Source organism: Pyrus communis, chromosome 2 (genome assembly GCF_963583255.1).
Source record: "Pyrus communis chromosome 2, drPyrComm1.1, whole genome shotgun sequence".
NCBI classification, from domain to species: domain Eukaryota; kingdom Viridiplantae; phylum Streptophyta; class Magnoliopsida; order Rosales; family Rosaceae; genus Pyrus; species Pyrus communis.
The window spans coordinates 6,575,876-6,593,954 of NC_084804.1; the positions used below are offsets into that span (position 1 = coordinate 6,575,876).

The 18,079-nt window shown below is 34.4% G+C and overlaps 3 protein-coding genes and 1 pseudogene across 3 annotated transcripts; 3 read left to right on the top strand and 1 right to left on the bottom strand.

Annotated features, from left to right (window-relative positions):
• Window positions 1-249: 249 nt before the first annotated feature.
• On the top strand, window positions 250-2,034 carry LOC137726467 (beta-amyrin 28-monooxygenase-like). The gene is made up of 2 exons (XM_068465402.1): window positions 250-1,263; window positions 1,394-2,034. Exons 1-2 carry the CDS (start codon window positions 306-308, stop codon window positions 1,876-1,878), a joined length of 1,443 nt encoding a protein of 480 aa, XP_068321503.1. The 5' UTR covers window positions 250-305; the 3' UTR covers window positions 1,879-2,034.
• Window positions 2,035-3,232: 1,198 nt separating this feature from the next.
• LOC137726652 (beta-amyrin 28-monooxygenase-like) lies at window positions 3,233-5,039 on the top strand. The gene is made up of 2 exons (XM_068465591.1): window positions 3,233-4,246; window positions 4,377-5,039. The coding sequence occupies exons 1-2, from the start codon at window positions 3,289-3,291 to the stop codon at window positions 4,859-4,861; spliced, it is 1,443 nt and encodes a 480-aa protein (XP_068321692.1). The 5' UTR covers window positions 3,233-3,288; the 3' UTR covers window positions 4,862-5,039.
• Window positions 5,040-10,469: 5,430 nt separating this feature from the next.
• LOC137726653 (cytochrome P450 716A75-like) lies at window positions 10,470-10,999 on the top strand (annotated as a pseudogene).
• A 669-nt stretch (window positions 11,000-11,668) lies between these two features.
• Window positions 11,669-16,272, bottom strand: LOC137726923 (vacuolar protein sorting-associated protein 2 homolog 2-like). Its single transcript, XM_068465875.1, has 11 exons — window positions 16,158-16,272; window positions 15,737-15,781; window positions 15,308-15,342; window positions 15,172-15,222; window positions 14,300-14,404; window positions 14,130-14,201; window positions 13,888-13,959; window positions 13,506-13,586; window positions 13,377-13,412; window positions 13,149-13,279; window positions 11,669-11,939 (listed from the first exon to the last, which is right to left on the bottom strand). Exons 1-11 carry the CDS (start codon window positions 16,189-16,191, stop codon window positions 11,879-11,881), a joined length of 723 nt encoding a protein of 240 aa, XP_068321976.1. The 5' UTR covers window positions 16,192-16,272; the 3' UTR covers window positions 11,669-11,878.
• Window positions 16,273-18,079: the final 1,807 nt, after the last annotated feature.

Below are 18,079 nucleotides of genomic sequence, written 5' to 3' on the forward strand. Positions count from 1 at the left end.
CGGCAAATTGAAGGACCACCTAGCAATAAACTTAGTGGAGCAAGTAACCATGTGTTTTATGAATATATGATTAATGTTACTGCAGGTTCAAGTTTGAATATTTTATATCAAACCAAGTCCTCCTTCTGAAGAATATTCAAAGTTTGTCATTTTTGGTGTGCTACTGCTAACTCAAAGTTGTTGACACAGTTGAATCTTTCCCTATAAAACCCCAACTTTCCAAGCTTCCTACACACCACTCCTCTTGCTAACTTCAATCAGTCTCAGCTAAGTATTTGAGACCTGATCAGCTCCAAATTCCAACCATGGAGACTTTGTACCTTATATTCTCTTTAGGTGCTGCTTTCTTAGCCTTTACAATCTTTGCATTCAAAGGAAAATCAGATGATGGCAAAAACCTCCCACCAGGAAGCATGGGGTGGCCTATTGTGGGTGAATCGATCGAGTTCCTGTTCGGGAAGCCAGAAAATTTTGTGTTCAAGAGGATGAGGAGGTACTCTCCTGACATCTTCAAGACCTATATTCTTGGGGAAAAAACTGCAGTGATTTGTGGTCCTAGTGGACACAAATTTCTCTTCTCCAATGAACAAAAGTACTTCACAGCTTTTCGACCACATTCGATGCAAAAGATGTTTCGATCATACAAGGCTGCCGCCCCCACCGCTGCTGCTGCTCCTGCTGTGGCACAACCTTCACGTGATGAAGAAGCGAAAGTTATAAGATCGCCAGGGTTTTTGAAGCCGGAAGCACTGGTTAGGTACTTGGGGAAAATGGACTCTGTCACCCAGGAACAGATGAAGGTCTATTGGGAAGGCAAAGATGTGGTCGAGGTCTACCCTTTGGCCAAGACCCTCACTCTAAGTCTTGCCTGCAGATTCTTCCTGGGGATCGATGATTCCGAGCGAATTGCAAGGCTGGTGAGCAACTTTGATGATGTTACTGTTGGTATGCATTCACTTATTATCAACTTCCCCGGAACAACATTCTACAAGGCAACCAAAGCGGCCGATGCGCTGCGAAAGGAGTTGAGGATTGTGATTCAGGAGAAGAAGGCTGCAATGGCCGCAGGAGGTCCCATGCATGATATATTGTCACACATGATCGTGGCTAGTGATCCATCCGGCAAACACATGCCCGAGGCTGAGGTCGCGGACAAGATCATGGGCTTATTGACCGCAGGATATAGCACTGTGGCCACTGCCATGACATTCTTCATGAAATATGTTGGAGAGAGGCCAGACATTTATGCCAAGGTCCTAGCTGGTAAATACCAATCACTTCAACTTAACGTTTCTACTTAACTTTCATTAATTTTGGTCTTACCGAATCCAATTTGGAGCATATTGGTCACATTTTTTTGGTGCTAAAGTTTGATTTGTCTTGTTAAATTCAGAGCACAAGCAGATTGCAGACTCAAAGAAGCCAGGAGACTTTTTGGAATGGGAAGACATCAACAAAATGAAGTACTCATGGAACGTGTTGTATGAAGTGATGAGATTCACGCCGCCACTTCAAGGAACATTTAGAGAGGCCTTGACTGATTTTACCTATGCCGGTTACACCATTCCGAAGGGCTGGAAAGTATATTGGACTGTGAGTACAGTAAACATGAACTCAAAGTACTTCCCCAATCCAGAAAAGTTTGACCCATCAAGATATGATGACCTAAGTGTATTCCCAGCTTTCACATTTGTTCCATTTGGAGGGGGGCCAAGAATGTGCCCTGGGAAAGAGTACGCTCGCCTCGCGATACTCACTTTCGTTCACAATGTGGTCAAGAGGTTCAAATGGGAAGTGGTATTTCCCAAGGAGAAGATCACCGGCGACATGATGCCAACACCGGAAAAAGGACTTCCGGTTCGCCTTACCCGTCATTAGGCATCTCAGATCGTTTTGAATTTTTTTCTCAGCTTTGAAATACTTGCTCCTCCTTTTTTTTCTTTCTTTTATTCACCTTCATGGCTTCCTGTAGTGAGAAATTGCAAAATCATGTGATATATTACCTTTTATTTAATTAAACAAAATTAAAAATCACTTTCGTATTTAATATTTGAATTTTTTTTTTTTTTTTTTGGGTAAATGATAAACTTTGTTAGATTAGCCATCAAAGATCGAGCTCAAGCCGTCATTTTCCTATTTAACATTGAAGTTGAATTAGAAGAGATAATAAATATATCGAAACTCATGAGATCCATTACTTCTTATTCTGCTATTTTCAAATTAGGTAAATTCATGTGATCTTCAAATTATGAAAGTTGTCATTGCAAATCTAGTCAAATTGATTTTAAGTAGTATATTATGCGATCTAGTTTAAGTTTCACTCTCAGTAATTTACATAAATTTAGTATCAAATTAGAAATCCTCAGTTAAATAGCAATCCACGAATACCATTACTAAATTACTTGCAGTGAGTCTGATTTCCTGTTGTTGTTGTTGGTCGCCAAGGTTGGCCTACTAAAGTTGACGCTCAGATGAATGTTGACCAAAGGATAAACCTCAATAAATAGTCGTGCAAATACAAGTGCAATAATCGTGCAGTCCGCGCCCTTATATATTAGTTTCAAGTTCGGAAGTTTGCATTATCAGAATTTATCTGAAATTTCGGATTAGTTTTGTATCATAAATTTCATAACATAATTTGGATCTTTTATATTTTGAAGACTTTAAAATTGTTAAAAAATTTATGTATCCACAAGTCAATATTTTTTTTGAATTTTTGTGACAATTTATGTATAATTAAGTATTGACCTGTGGATACATAAATTTTTACGTATCCGAAATTTTGAATATTTATGTATCCACAGGTCAACATGTTTTGAATTTATGTATCCAATGCACCAATAGCCATCCTCACACAAGTTAAACGAGTACGTAACAATTTTGGTACCGAAGCCTTAGTAATGCACTAGTTAAGTAGAGAATTCCAGCAAACAGGTTTCTGTTGTGACCATAAACCCCTTCATGTTCACATGAATGCTAACATCGGCAAATTGAAGGACCACCTAGCAATAAACTTAGTGGAGCAAGTAACCATGTGTTTTATGAATATATGATTAATGTTACTGCAGGTTCAAGTTTGAATATTTTATATCAAACCAAGTCCTCCTTCTGAAGAATATTCAAAGTTTGTCATTTTTGGTGTGCTACTGCTAACTCAAAGTTGTTGACACAGTTGAATCTTTCCCTATAAAACCCCAACTTTCCAAGCTTCCTACACACCACTCCTCTTGCTAACTTCAATCAGTCTCAGCTAAGTATTTGAGACCTGATCAGCTCCAAATTCCAACCATGGAGACTTTGTACCTTATATTCTCTTTAGGTGCTGCTTTCTTAGCCTTTACAATCTTTGCATTCAAAGGAAAATCAGATGATGGCAAAAACCTCCCACCAGGAAGCATGGGGTGGCCTATTGTGGGTGAATCGATCGAGTTCCTGTTCGGGAAGCCAGAAAATTTTGTGTTCAAGAGGATGAGGAGGTACTCTCCTGACATCTTCAAGACCTATATTCTTGGGGAAAAAACTGCAGTGATTTGTGGTCCTAGTGGACACAAATTTCTCTTCTCCAATGAACAAAAGTACTTCACAGCTTTTCGACCACATTCGATGCAAAAGATGTTTCGATCATACAAGGCTGCCGCCCCCACCGCTGCTGCTGCTCCTGCTGTGGCACAACCTTCACGTGATGAAGAAGCGAAAGTTATAAGATCGCCAGGGTTTTTGAAGCCGGAAGCACTGGTTAGGTACTTGGGGAAAATGGACTCTGTCACCCAGGAACAGATGAAGGCCTATTGGGAAGGCAAAGATGTGGTCGAGGTCTACCCTTTGGCCAAGACCCTCACTCTAAGTCTTGCCTGCAGATTCTTCCTGGGGATCGATGATTCCGAGCGAATTGCAAGGCTGGTGAGCAACTTTGATGATGTTACTGTTGGTATGCATTCACTTATTATCAACTTCCCCGGAACAACATTCTACAAGGCAACCAAAGCGGCCGATGCGCTGCGAAAGGAGTTGAGGATTGTGATTCAGGCGAAGAAGGCTGCAATGGCCGCAGGAGGTCCCATGCATGATATATTGTCACACATGATCGTGGCTAGTGATCCATCCGGCAAACACATGCCCGAGGCTGAGGTCGCGGACAAGATCATGGGCTTATTGACCGCAGGATATAGCACTGTGGCCACTGCCATGACATTCTTCATGAAATATGTTGGAGAGAGGCCAGACATTTATGCCAAGGTCCTAGCTGGTAAATACCAATCACTTAAACTTAACATTTCTACTTAATTTTCATTAATTTTGGTCTTACCAAATCCAATTTGGAGCATATTGGTCACATTTTTTTGGTGCAAATGCTTGACTTGTCGTGTTAAATTCAGAGCACAAGCAAATTGCAGACTCAAAGAAGCCAGGAGACTTTTTGGAATGGGAAGACATCAACAAAATGAAGTACTCATGGAACGTGTTGTATGAAGTGATGAGATTCACGCCGCCACTCCAAGGAACATTTAGAGAGGCCTTGACTGATTTTACCTACGCCGGTTACACCATTCCGAAGGGCTGGAAAGTATATTGGACTGTGAGTACAGTAAACATGAACTCAGAGTACTTCCCCAGCCCAGAAAAGTTTGACCCATCAAGATATGATGACCTAAGTGCATTCCCAGCTTTCACATTTGTTCCATTTGGAGGGGGGCCAAGAATGTGCCCTGGGAAAGAGTACGCTCGCCTAGCGATACTCACTTTCGTTCACAATGTGGTCAAGAGGTTCAAATGGGAAGTGGTATTTCCTGATGAGAAGATCACCGGCGACATGATGCCAACACCGGAAAAAGGACTTCCGGTTCGCCTTACTCGTCACTAGGCATCTCAGATTGTTTTGTATATTTTTTCTCAGCCTTAAAATAAGGAAGTTTTAATAAAAATGGCCTAACACTATTTATTCTTAATCAAAATGACATTTTGTTTATGAAATGTCTATAATGGATCAAGCTATTTTCTTTATTTACTCTAATACCATTATTTCTTTATTGTAGCAGAGTTCACAATGATATTAACATTTCTGTCTGATCAAAATACATTATTTTACATGATGTTGTTCAACTTATGCTAATTTGCTGCCAGCTCTTCATGCTTGTATCATGTTGTCAATGTTATGCAGCTATTCTTCTATCAAACTGTTCCAACACTGTTCGTCGCCTCCTACTAGCTCTGCTTCTTTTTCTCTTTCTTCTTTTACCTTGTAATACATATCTTTTGTTTATCCTTTGAAATTTTGAGCCTTCTAGTATGACTGATGATTGGGTTTTAACTTACTGTAAATATACATTTCTTATTCTTTTGCTACTAATATCTTATCATATGTAAAATTTTCAAACTCATCTAAGACTGACATTTCAATCCCTCGAAATCTTAAAATATTTTTGTATGAAGGAGTCCACCTGTGTGGGGAGATATGTGATAATCTAAAGGACTCGTCATTAATCATGGCAATATGCCTAGCTTTCTCCTTATGCATATGTACATACCAATCTGGAGGAATATTGATAAAATTTGTACAAATTTCTTTCTACTGTTCTAGATAATATTCTGCTGCTTTTATAAGCCTTTCAGGAAATGATTCTAGTTGGGAAATTTGGTTAATAAAGATTTTATCAAGATAGTCAAACTCTAATATTAAAGCTGGGGTAACTTTTACTATATTATGTTTTTTATGATGCTCATAACTAAAATGTCATGGTCTAAAATCTCTTAAGTTAATCTTGACCACAACTATACTAATTTCTGGTTTACAAATACAATTTTCTGTACTATCACAAATACATGGTGAATATATTTTTGTAATAATATTCATCCCTGATTTTGGATCAAAGATTGACTGATACAAAGCACATTGTAATTGTAATTATAACTCTTTCATGGAATGTGATGCTCTGCTCAGGATCTCATTTTGCATATCTGGTAACATTATTCTTAATTTTGCTTTTGAAATTTCTTCTAATAGGATATCATTTATTATTAAGTCTAAATGTTCCTAATAAAACTTTCATATCTATCTTGCCTTTCTTTGTAATTCAGATGTTGATGCTGCTCATTATTTTGATGCTACTCCATTTTAATGTCTTCTTCTAAGAACTCAACTTAATCTCTTCTATAGGCTCATTAGCCTCTTGTTCTATGGGTTCAATAACCTCTTTTCCTTTATTCTTATGCTGATCAATTTCTAAATTTATTTTCAATTCTCTTTTCAGGATGTCACTTGCATTTTGTTGCATTTTAAGAGATTGGAGTTCTTGGTTCATTTTGGTAAACTTACTAAGTAATGACTCATGGTCTCTAAAAATGACTTAAAAATTGTACTCAAGATAATGAATATGATGCTGATTTTGATGGAAATTAAAATTAAAGTTATCAAACTTTTGTTCTAAGACCTTAATTAGTTTTTCATGACCTAACCTCATACTTGGCTATTTGATTTGGATATTCCAAAAGTTATTTAAGAGAACCTGTTGCCTATCAGAGAGTTTTGGTACCCTTGACCTATACCTCAGAGTTGGATTTCTGATTCCTTCAACAAGAGTGCCACTAAAGTTGAAAGTGGGTACTGGTGGTGATGTTGGTCTGCTTAAGCTATTTTGGAATCCATTGAATGATGAAGGTCCATGGTGCATCATTATGCTATTGAAATGTGCTCTTCTGCCTTGTGGTCTTGTGCTATTTGAGAATGATGGTCCATGATATTCCATTCATGTTCAACGAATTAATCTTGATAAGATATCAGTTAATATATTGTCATTACTTTTTATATGTTCAAAAATTGGTTTAAAATCATTTCCTGTAATTGAATCAATAAAATTAATCCATCTTCGGGCTACCTATTTAGTAGCATGTATTTTGTTATACTAAGAAATTATATTTTGACAATCTTTTCTAATCGTATATACTTCATTATGTAAAAATAAAGAAAATGCCTCAAGTGAGTTAATTATTCCTAAAATTTCTAAATGTGTTAATGGTAATCTTCACTGTACATCACTAAATTTTCCTGATGAATATCTATAAACTTATTTGTCGACTTTAGTGACTCCTTATACTTTTTTGGTATAGTATAACTGCCAATCATAATGATGAAGCATGTATTTCAACTATTTTTTAGTTATCATCTAATGGTAATGTTAATGGTTTCAGTTGAGTAATTTCTTCCTTTATATTTTGAACTAATTTAATATATTCACTATTAAAATATTTTTGTCATGTTTCGCTAGTTTTACCTTGTAATACTGCTATTTTTCTTCCAAAATCAGAGATAAATTTGTTTGCATAATTTCATAATCCTAAAAATGCTTGTAACTGTTTTTTATCTTCTAACTTATCTTGAAATTCTAATACCTTTTTAACTATATGATCTTGTAATTGTATTGTACCTGACTTAATATACATTCCTAATGCTATTTTATTTTTGCTAATTACAATTCCATTATTGATAAATTTTTGTAAAACTATCTCTAAGTGATTTCTATGTTCATTTCTATTTTTATTATGTACTAAAATATCATCTACATAAACACTACAAAATTTATCATATTTATTGAAAATTTGGTTCATCTTTCCTTGAAAGATCGATAGAGCATTTTTAAATCCAAATGACATAACAAGCCACTCAGAATATCCTTCTGAACAAGTAAAGGCTATCCACTCAATTGATTCTTTTGCTAATCGTATTTGTCAAAATCCTGATTTACAATCAAATTTACTAAAATATTTACTCTCTTGAATTTTATTTATAAGCTCCTCCTTATTTGGTAACTTATAACTATCTTTATATGTATTATCATTTAATCTCTTATAATTATAAATTATTCTATCATTACCTCTCTTTAGTTCTGAATGTTTTCTCATAATAAATGTTGCTGATCTATGTTTAGATTTAGTGGTCTAATTACTTTTAAATTTAACAACTCTTTTATTTGATGCTCAAACTCTTGTTTATCTATTAAACTACAAGATATATCAGCTATCTTTATGTTTAAATCTGGATTAATTATATCTAATTTTGCTATTATTTAATTTTTACTCCAATATAAATGTGGGTCTTCTCCTATAATCCTAGTTTGTTTTGCTAATTGTAATAATTCTTCTAAACTCTTTGGTCTATCTAACTGTAATATTTCTATACGGGTTCCATCTTCTAAAATCGGATATTCATGTTCAAATATTTCTTTATCAAACTCTTTTATATTGTTATGCTCATCAGTTTCTTTTAAGTTTTCTAAATAATGACTATCTTGACCACTAGATTCTTCTATACTTATACTTTTGTATGCTTCTACAGTATTACTTTGATCATTTATTGTAATGCCTCTTTTGAAAAATGTTATGTTAGGATTCATAAATAAAAAACCTTGCAAACTTTTCAAAAAGTTTAAACCTAAAATGAATGGGTATGATCCTAATGGTGAAGCAAATGTTAATGGTAAATTAAATTGTTGTTTTTCTACTTTAATAGACTCATTATTAATATAATGTATTAAATAAACTAGTCTCTCATCAAACTGTATTATTCTCACTGGTTTTACTAATTTTTGTCTACATTTTTTGGTACTAACTCTTCTCTTATGAAATTTTTGTGCTTCCTGTATCTATCATGGTTGTTGTTTATATTTTTTGTTTTTTTTTGCTATTTCTATTTCACAATTTATGGTAATTAAAGAACTATTTTTTTGCTTTTCTATACTATAAACAATATTTCTTAATATTTTAGTATTTTCTTGTGATTCTGCTGAATTAATTTCTAATAACCTATTACTATAACATTTTTCACACAATTTTGAATATGTATTATAATATTTATTTGCAACTAACTTGCTACACTTATGATATTTTTTTGGCCAACCTAAATTTATATATGTATACTCTTCTTCATGTTGTTCTTCTATGAATGCACACATATATTCTTCTAAATCACTATTTAAACTACTTGATTCTTCCGAGTCTGAATCTATCATATTTATACTTTCTATACTATAAATACTCTCATTATCACTTAAATCATTTAAACTATATATTGACTGTATATCCTCATCCTCTTCTAACTTAAACAACACCATCAAATGTACTTTTTCTCTTGGCTGTTTTCCTAATTTTGGACATTTAGGTCTAATATGATAAACTTCTCCACATAAATAACATTTACAACTACTGTTATCTTTTGATGCTTTATATTTTCTAATCCAAGGTCTACCACTTCTTTTATTAAATTGTTTTGGAATATATTTTCTCTTCCTATATGTTCTTGAATGTTTTATGCTGAAATTCTAATGTTGTTTGTAAGATTTATACGACCTATATTTCTTTTTGTATATTTTCTTATGCTTCTTTTTCTTATGACAACTATACTGTTGTGGTATATCTATATTTTTACAATTCATGTAAAATTGTTTCCTAATCTGTTTCTTAGCTTTTATTTGAATACATTATTGTTTAAGTATATCATATACATGTTGAATTCTAGGTCGTATTGCAATATAATTTTTCTTTGGATGCTTTTGCCATTCATTCCAAATCTTTTCACCTATTGGTTGTTTTATTTTTGTCATATAAGTATCTAATTAATTAATATCACTAATTCTACATGTTCTTCCTAAATATTTAAAGAAATATGTAGTATACTCAGCTATATACTGTAAATCACAAATTTGTAATTGTTCTAAATTTATAATTGCTCTTATTTGTTCTTGTTCGCTTCTGCCATCTAACCTATTATGATCTAAAATTTCTTGCTTAATCAAGGTAACAAAACCATCAATATGAAAATGTGTTTTAGCTACCTGATGCTACTAGAAATAATAAAAAACTAAACCATCTAAAGTATGCTCAAAGTAATCTAATATATTTTGTGAATTACTAAAATCTAACATTAATGCTGCATGTACGCAACCTTTCTCCCATCTCTCAATCGTCATTTCCCAATCTTGTGGATCTACATTATCTAAATTTAATATATTTTCTGCTATATTAATCTGTTATAGTCCTCTCAAATATGAAATCCCATTTTTTCTAGATGGTTTTATCATACTTTCTTCTATGTAATCTACTCCAACTTGTTCTTTATATTGTTCATTTGTTGGTCTCAAAAATTGTTGATTAGTTCTACTTGTGTATCCTGGATTTCTACTCCTGATGTACTACTTTATTCTGCTGGATTACATTCTACTTTCAATTCTAATAAATTATTATATTCTTTTGATCCTACAATATGTTCTACTCCTATTTCTAAGATTAATTTTTTCATCTCTTCATCTGAAATTCTATGTAATCCTAAATCATATGTCTTATATTTTTCTAAATATTGATCTTCATCTAAATGATCAATTATCTACTATAAGCTAATTGTCTTGTAAAAAACAGAGCACAAAGATATTGTAGACTCAAAGAAGCCAAAAGACTTACTGGAGTGGGAAGACATCAACAAGATGAAGTACTCATGGAATGTGTTGTATGAAGTGATGAGATTCACACAGCCACTTCAAGGAATTCAGAGAGGACTTGACTGATTTTACCTACGCCGGTTACACCATTCCGAAGCGCTGGAAGGTCTACTGACTGTCAGTACAACAAACATGAACCCGGAATACTTCCCCAACCCTGAAAAGTTTGATCCATCAAGATATGATGACCTAAGTGCATTCCCAACTTTCACATTCGTTCCATTTGGAGGAGGGGCCAAGAATGTGCCCCGGGAAAGAGTACGCTCGCCTAGCAATCCTCACCTTCGTTCACAATGTGGTGAAGAGGTTCAAATGGGAAGTGCTATTTCCTAAGAAGAAGATCACAGGCGACATGATGCCAACACCGGAAAAAGGGCTCCCAGTTCGCCTTCATTGCCACTAGGCATCACACTGTCTGGAATCTTCTGTTTACAAATGTTCTTTGTTAATGTTCTTCGTTAGTGTTCTTCTTTTCCCTCTCTATTTTTTATCTTATGTGAAACTGAAAGTGATAAATATACATGTTTAATGTTGATTGAATTGATGACTTTGGTCTTCAATTTTTGCAAACTTTCTGCCGAACTTGATACATGAACCAGCCTATATTTCTCTTTCTCTAATCCATCCTATAGAAATTTGCAGAAGAACACTACTAAATTCTCTCTTAACCAACATCGTCCTAAGTTCAAACCCTCCCCCTTCTATAGTCTGGCTTAGAGAACTAATATTGCTCGTAATGAAAGAAAAGAAAATCATAGGACTTATTCAAACAAGCCATTTGGTGTTTATCTCACGTTATTTAATAGCTTCCTAGCAACTTCTACCCAAAGTTGAGAATTAAGTTCCTCTCTGGATCTCTATGTTCAGAGCCAACGGAGCTGGAGATCCAAGCCTTTGATTTTGTGTGAGTAGGCTAGTGGGACGGACTAATAGGAGCCTCATGATTTAAATGAGTAATCTAGATTTCCCGAAGTAGTTTGCCATGGTTGACCTTACAACGTTGACTCTCACTTTAAAGTTTAAATAGTGACCACCTACGACAAATTTTTGTTCAAGTTTTCAGAAAAATAAAATAAAATAAAATAGAAAGAAAGCAAATATGTTAACATCACAGTGACAAGAATTGTTAAATCATACAAGGAGTATGAGAGTGTGTATGTTAGGCACCCCACCATGTCATGAAAACTAACAACCTTGTTTGTTATTTAGTAGAATCCGTCTCCATCCAATCCAAATAATTGCTAAAACAAATATATATCATCCAGGGAGTCCTGCTATTATTACAATATATTCTTCTTTTCTTATGGTCTTGCTTTGTAATTTGATTCAATTTACACGAACGGATGTATAATGATGATGATGATCAAGATGTGCGCGCTGCATGCTTAACGGGATCACAAACGTCGCAGAGAGGCCAACCTCTTCTCAAGATCCTCAACGTCGGGCGATTCAGAACTGCATACGGTTAAGAAAGAGTGTTAGGATACACTGAATATTATATGGAAACCACACGAAAAGGAACCAGACTGGTTTTGATGATGGGAGCGTATTATTTTTCAACTTGCGACTCAAACTCAACCAATACTAGTTTATCATGGCAAGTGGCAACAGTTTGTCATAGAAATCGAATGACACCTTTTATTTGGCCAAATCAACAAGCTATCTCTACCTACTAAATGGTAGAGATAAGTGGTATGCTGAGGAAAGAAATGAAGGCCACCTTCCAAAATTTGTCCAAGTTGACGGTAGATGATGCATTAGTTATGAAGGAATTCTGTCCAATCCTACTAACTTGTGGAGATTGAAAGGGATAAGTTTCCTTCGTAACTTTCGGATTCATTTCTTACTTCAACATACATTCAATCTAGTGAAATATCCAATCCAATCTAGTACTAGGCACCAAACATGGCTTTTAGATCAATTGCCTCTGCACACCAAACGGGCTTTCAGAGCATCTACCCAAATATGAAAGAAAGTCAATATATTTCAGTGATACCGCCAGATATGCATAACCCCCTAAATGGTACCGACTACGTGAGCAATCATTCTTCAAGTTACAACTTACGACTCAAACTCAAGCAATGATAATTAACCATGGAAAGTTGGCAAAAGACCGTCATAGAAATCTGATGATGCCTTTTTTCCTTATAAAAATATCAACATGTTGTGTCCACCAACTTTATGCTAGCATTTTAGTACAACTATCTATCAAACTAAGGACAAAACTAATTGTAGGTAACCTTTCATTATGATACAATACAATAACTTTATCAAAAAAACCACGCCAAAACGGTCGTGGATGTATAAGACATGCTTAAACCCCCTAATGATACTGATGATGTGAGCAATCTTCTTCAGATTTTGACTCAATGTCAAGCAATGCTAGTTTATTAAGGCAAGTTAGCAACAGTGTAGTGCAAATATCTGTAAAAATATGATGATGCCTAGTATATAGAAAAGTAAAATCAACCAGTTATGTCCACCTACTTTTTACGCGTTCATGAATCATTTTCAGTACTGGTGCTTTTCACTTTGAAATATCAAACAATCAGTCCATCGCCAATACAAAATGTAAACTTCTAAAAATCTAAACATGACACAAATTACTGAGTTCTAAAGAAGGAAAAATCATTTGGTGTTTCTAATAGTCAGTAATGGACATACCTGTTAACAACATTTGCAGCATTCTTAGGAGCTACATTTTCAGCATTCCTTGAAGCCACATTTTCAGCATTCCTCGGAGCTACATTTACAGTATTTCTCGATGCAATTCTGCCTTTTGGAGCTGAAGATAACTGTAAGGAACGAGAACAAGAGTCAAAGATAAGTTGGTTTAAAACGAAAAAAATAATAATAATCAAACAAACTCGCTATCAATCTCAAAGCACCAACCTGGGATGCAATATCAACACCAATCTCATCGAGCACCTGAAATGAAATATTTCAGTTCTGGATTAATAAGATAATGCTAATACCCCTGTACAAGAAAATAAAACTACTATAAGGATGCCGATACTCCACCTGGTTAGTGAGCTCCTCTGTTTCCTCTTCAGCCTCATCTTTGTCCAAGGTTTCATCAATAGACTCTGACATCATTTCTATCTGCATAGACAACAATATGAAACGTGCATTCTAGAACATGACAGTAGGCCAATCAGGGAGGAAAATGGCAGCGTTTAATTGTCCTGGCCAAAAACTAACTACATCTATGTTGCCATTTTTAAACAACGGAGGGTTTGAGTTTCAGTTCTCTCACATATATGTTTGGATCTGGTAAACCACATTTGGCAAGCGAAATTTCCTTTGGACATGGTAGGTTCCGGTTGTGTGTTCATTTGATTAAAACCAACATTGAATTAACCAAGAAATTATTACCCAAAAAGTTGGAAACCATTAGTATTACCGTCATATCCATTTGTGCTGCGTTCTTCTGGAATTCTCTAATCACTTTAACTTGTTTTGCAGGTGCCATTTGCTGAAAAGAGAAATAGATAATGACAACAATACTTAATTAATTTCAAGAGCTGGACTAGATGATTCCAAATGAGAAACAAAATCAGTAATAATAAATTTAAAGGACTACTACATAGTAATAACTAGTAAATCTGCCATGTTAATCATCCGAAATTCTCTTGATATGTATACCTTGTTCATTGCTACCATTGCTTTAGTTGCACCTTTCATGCCTGTGGAAATAGAAGTGCTTGCGTATAATGCCTGCAAACATATTGCAAGGATACCGACAATCAGAAAGTTGCTCACCGCATAATATATATTATAATCTTTTAACTGAACTCAAAGCATAAAATGCTGACCTGTGTATGGGTGCCTACACCTCTTATTTGGGCACGACTTCCTTGCAAGTTAGTTATCTGTTGGCGTAGCCTAACGAGTTGACGAGCCAGGATTTTTGTAGCAGCCTGGATAAAACTTATTGATCATTCAGTTTTAATAATGAATGGTTAGGTTTGACGACATGACTGACAGGGTTTTGCCAGCTTACTGCACAAGCCAACCTACAGAACATTCGTTCATCTACATATAGACATGCGGTATGCGGTATCTATTCGTGTAAATGATCTTCCTCTCACAGTTTGTCAAATTCCACGAAGAAACATTGCAAAAAAAAGTCAGCTCAGTTTGGTAACCTATCAGTAATGGAGCAAACTTATGTAGGTTAGTTTTCTCCTAATACCTGAAGTAGCAGTCACTTACACACTAAGAATTACCACTTGCTAAAGCCCTCCTTTAATGTTTGATTTGTCATGTATCCTTTTGTTCAGTACAGTATATAATATAGTTTTGAATGGCTACTCCGGCATCAATCTACATTAACTTCTGAATCAGCTAGCTAACCAGCTTATATCATTTTCTAATTTTCACTAATATTTGAAATTTAACATAGCAGCTACTAGCAAGGCTGAATGTTTCACTTTATTGACGTGCATGAAATTGTCTTAAAATTCAAATGGTTGAAATAAAAGAATTAAATTCAAAAGACATAGTTAGGTAATTCTAATCAATACATCCAAATCACGTTGGGAAAATATGTTGAGCTGCATACTTTTGATTCTTAAAGTGTAAAACCTATACGATATCCCCTAATCGTATTGACCATTAGCTTACAGCTAATTCGCACATTAACCAGTACGAGGAAAGAGTAACTTAAATGGAAAAGTAAACTTGCCTCGTTTCCAGTTTTAGCCGTTTTCTTGATCTCTGCCACCAACTTCCTCTCCTGAAATGCAGAAACAAGGAGGACACTGAGGGAAACATCCGAAAACATAGTCAATCAGAAGGTTCAGGGTAATTGTAACAAATACCTCCAACTGAAGAGATGCGATCTCACGTTCAATACCTGTAAGAGAAAAAAATGGGAGCAGGGTTGACAAAAAAAGTTAAACCGCTTAATGTTGTAGTTTCAATTTGTTGCCTCTAACCAAAGACTAAAACATAATTTTAGCTGAAGTACGCCGAACAAGTTTGGAACTTTGTGATTGAAGAAACTGTAGATTCTGAGTCATGTTTCCGACAAATAAGGAAGCAAACCACAAAAACATGGAAATTAAAACAATTGATAGCGTCTTTTTCGGTTTTATGCGGGTGTATCATACACGTATTTAAGCCGATGACAGGAAACTAGATTGGTAAAAAATCAATAGAAAAACATTCAGCAGAATGCAAATATAATATGCAGTTGGTTTCAGCAACTTTGAAGCAAATTCAAACAAGATAAAGAGAAGAAAACATACCTCTTGTAGCAACACTCATCTCTCTTTTGCTTTCCCTGAGAGCCTCTGTTCAAATGCACAACCAATTTAACAAATTCACTCACAGATTTAATCAAACAGACAACCAACAACAAATAAATCTGCAGAAACTAGAAAGCCCACAAAACCAATTCTGAGAAGAAAAAACAAAAAGAACCCCAAAAATTTACTTAAAATTCTAAAACAATGATACACAGAAAAAGAAAAAAGAAAAAAGATAGTGAAGTTTGAAATGTTAAGTTCCTAAAAATCCAAGAGAGACTAAAAACAATGAGAAACATTTTATTTGAAAATCCCATTTCTTCTTCCACAATTGCTCACCCACCAAACACAGTGGCAATGCAAAAACCCTAATCAGTGAGAAGAACTAATGAAACCCTAGAGAGAGAGAGAGAGAGGAAACCTTTGGGGGAGGTCTTCTTCTTGAAGATGTTCATGGTGGACTGAGTGATTGAGAGAACCCAGTAGAGTTGAAAAGTTTGGAACTTTTGGAGGAGTTGAGAGAGTTTCGGTCCAAACAAACCAGTAGGGCAAATCCTCTGAATCTGCTATATAGGAGAGCGTGCGTTTTGCTCCCGGTTCAAACTAGCCGTTACGATTCGGCCTATTTCTTTCTGACTATATTGCCCTTCCACGATTAATAAGTTTGATGCCCTTTCTTGAGCTGTCATTGGTAATTTCCTATTTGGTAGAACACATATTTTATGTATACTAAGCTTAGCCTCAAAGTTTCTTTTGTTTTAATTTATTTATTTATTTTAGGAATATTTTCATTACTTGCCATCGTGACATTCAAAAGCCAAAAAATTAAAAGAAAATACTACTAGATAAATCATAATGTTATGATAATTATTATCATTATTTCAATTCTTGATATTCTCAACTGGTGCTATAGTAGTTTAGAGAATTTTAGGCCTATATTTCACAAGAGATGTTTTGGTTTCAATTTCTGACGTTGATGAATCATACAATAGTGGTTAGGGTAAGTTGAAATGTTTATATGCATCTTCCTAACCTCTGGAATGGTATGTGGCAAAGTCACAATCATCTTTAAAATAAAAAAACGGGTGGTGCTACATACACCAAATTTGTGCATCATATGATGTGTCACATTCTACATCATATAAATTTTTAATACAATTATTAATCAAACTCCAACTTGAATTAAAATCAAACTTTAATTGGTTACACATCATCTAGTACAAAAATTTGATGTGTCTAGCATTATTCTTTTTTTTTTAGTATAAGCAATATTTCTATACTAAATTACACACTAAAATTTGAACTCAAACATTATAAATTATAAAATTAAATTAAATTTAAAAAAAAAATAAAAACCTTTAACTACCGGGATAACAACGTATATTTGAATTTGAAAGGCAAACTCAAAGGAAAGGACTGTTGTCAAGACTTCTAATGTAATTTTGTCTTTAGCTTCCAGTGTTTTGTTCTAATATTCTTACTGTTTGTTCTTTTATTAGTGGGCTTTAAACGTCGGGCCATATCACTTGATCTTTCTTGTTGCCATGTGATCCTTTGTCGTTGGGTTTGGCCGTTATTATTCATATCATATAGGGACTCAATGTGAAAAGTAAAATGTCAACTGTTGATTATCCAACACACTCTTTCTCTTTCTTTATTCAGATTTGAAACTAGCAGCGTAAAATAAATTTACACATGCAGAGTTCGTTATTAATACATATGATAATTTACATTTTGTTTCCCTTTCACCTCCATTTGATTCAAAATCTTAACCTAAAAGATAATAATAGTTTAGAAAAAGAAATTTAACCTTACATGTTAGTTGCAAGTAGTGAATTGCCATAATAATTAAGATTTTTTTTTTTCCAATCTGCTACATCTTAGGTTTAAATTCTCCATTCACATAGTGTAAATTAATGTATAATAACTCTTTTAATCGAAACCTTACATTTTTTTTTGTTTTTTTTTTGTAATGAGCCCTTATATGTTAGCTAAATCCTATTTAAAATCACTCCATCTCCCAAAGCCTAAACTTATGGGTGCATTTTTGCTTACCACTTTTGATTAGTAGTAATGTTTACCATTCTATTTATTATCATTAGATGTGTTTAAATTTTCAAATTTGTATTTATCTAATATACAGATCTTAAAATTTAAATTTATCCAACAACAATAAATCGAGTGATAAACATTACAATGATCCATGATGATATGCTAAAACTTGGAACCTCTCCCATACCAGACAGACAAAGAATAGCCGTCCTATCATCCACCTAAATTCCTCTTTCCAAATAACCGTCCTATCATCCACCTAGATTCCTCTTTCCAAACTTATCCTTATGA

Bases quoted from the DNA above. Each gene is read 5' to 3' on its own strand.
- LOC137726467 (XM_068465402.1), top strand. From the start codon at position 306: ATGGAGACTTTGTACCTTATATTCTCTTTAGGTGCTGCTTTCTTAGCC. The intron at 1,264-1,393 runs GTAAATACCAAT...TGTTAAATTCAG, and splicing joins TTATGCCAAGGTCCTAGCTG to AGCACAAGCAGATTGCAGAC.
- LOC137726923 (XM_068465875.1), bottom strand. From the start codon at position 16,191: ATGAACATCTTCAAGAAGAAGACCTCCCCCAAAG. The intron at 15,782-16,157 runs GTTTCCTCTCTC...GCATTTGAACAG, and splicing joins GAAGAAGACCTCCCCCAAAG to AGGCTCTCAGGGAAAGCAAA. The intron at 11,940-13,148 runs GTATGTCCATTA...AACCGTATGCAG, and splicing joins GCTGCAAATGTTGTTAACAG to TTCTGAATCGCCCGACGTTG.
- LOC137726652 (XM_068465591.1), top strand. From the start codon at position 3,289: ATGGAGACTTTGTACCTTATATTCTCTTTAGGTGCTGCTTTCTTAGCC. The intron at 4,247-4,376 runs GTAAATACCAAT...TGTTAAATTCAG, and splicing joins TTATGCCAAGGTCCTAGCTG to AGCACAAGCAAATTGCAGAC.